Here is a 953-nt window from a genome sequence, read left to right on the forward strand (position 1 = left end):
GCATAGCCATCCCTGGGCGGGGCAGCATTTCCCAGCGCTGAATCAGTCCCCGAGTTCATCCATAGGACACTACACGGTTAACCAGTAACCACATGCCCTCGCTCCACCCACAAAGCCATTAGAGCCCATGTCCAGGCCAAGGGAGTGTCACAGGCGAACATGGGCGTCTGGAAAGAGGTGCTGTCCCAATATCCTCACTCTCAGCCCAAGTGAGAGCCCCCGAGTGTGGGAGGGAGGCTGGGCCTGGGCTCCCGGGGACCCCAGGAGGCTGGAGGAATTGGGGGTCCTGGCCTCCCCAGACGCTGGGTTTTATGAGGCTTGATGTCCTGAGTGAGGGTGGGGCGGGAGCCCGAGACCTGAGTCCTGGCCAGGTGGGGCCTGTCCTGGGGGCCCTGAGTGGGGTGGGGTGGGAGCCCCGAGACCTGAGTCCTGGCCAGGGCTGGGGTGGCTGGAGCCTCCTCCGGGGGCTGAGCCGCACCTTGTCCGGTAGCAGCTGCACCTGGGCAGCCTGAGCCCCTTCTTGCTCACCTGCACCGTCTACTTCTTCCTCTGGATCCCTGAGGACCCGCCGTCCAGGATGGGCGCCCTGGTCAAGTGCCTGCCGGTGCTGTGCCTGGTGGGGCTCCTGCGGGCCAGCCCGGGCTCCGGCTCCGGCGGGGGCTACAGCCTTCGCCTGCAGGTGGCCCTGCTCTTCTCGGCCCTCCGGGATGTCTTCCTTATCTGGCCAGAGAACTTCCTCTATGGTGAGCTGGGGAGCGGGCCGCACTGACCCTTTCCGACCCCCACGCTAGGGTCCCTGGGTGCGGGGCGACTCCCTGATAGCCTCTGCCGGGAGCCAGGGGGCGTTCCCAGGCCCTGAGGCCCAGCAGTGACCAGCACACACCCAGACTCCTGCCTCGGGGAGCTCAGCCTGACCTGGGCAGGTGTGAGCAGCGGGGGTGGAGGGGCCAGCA

The 953-nt window shown here is 66.9% G+C and overlaps 1 protein-coding gene across 1 annotated transcript in view; it reads left to right on the forward strand.

The window, feature by feature from the left end:
- The first annotated feature begins 6 nt into the window (after positions 1–6).
- LOC102239470 (lysoplasmalogenase) overlaps positions 7–953 on the forward strand; it is a 2760-nt gene continuing 1813 nt past the window's right edge. The window contains exons 1-2 of the mRNA XM_005863327.2: positions 7–177; positions 491–743. Coding sequence (XP_005863389.1) covers positions 160–177; positions 491–743 — 271 coding nt within the window. The 5' untranslated portion in view covers positions 7–159. The remainder of the gene's footprint in view (positions 178–490; positions 744–953) is intronic.

This window comes from Myotis brandtii, unplaced genomic scaffold (assembly GCF_000412655.1).
Source record: "Myotis brandtii unplaced genomic scaffold, ASM41265v1 scaffold1763, whole genome shotgun sequence".
In the NCBI taxonomy this organism is placed as follows: Eukaryota; Metazoa; Chordata; class Mammalia; order Chiroptera; family Vespertilionidae; genus Myotis; species Myotis brandtii.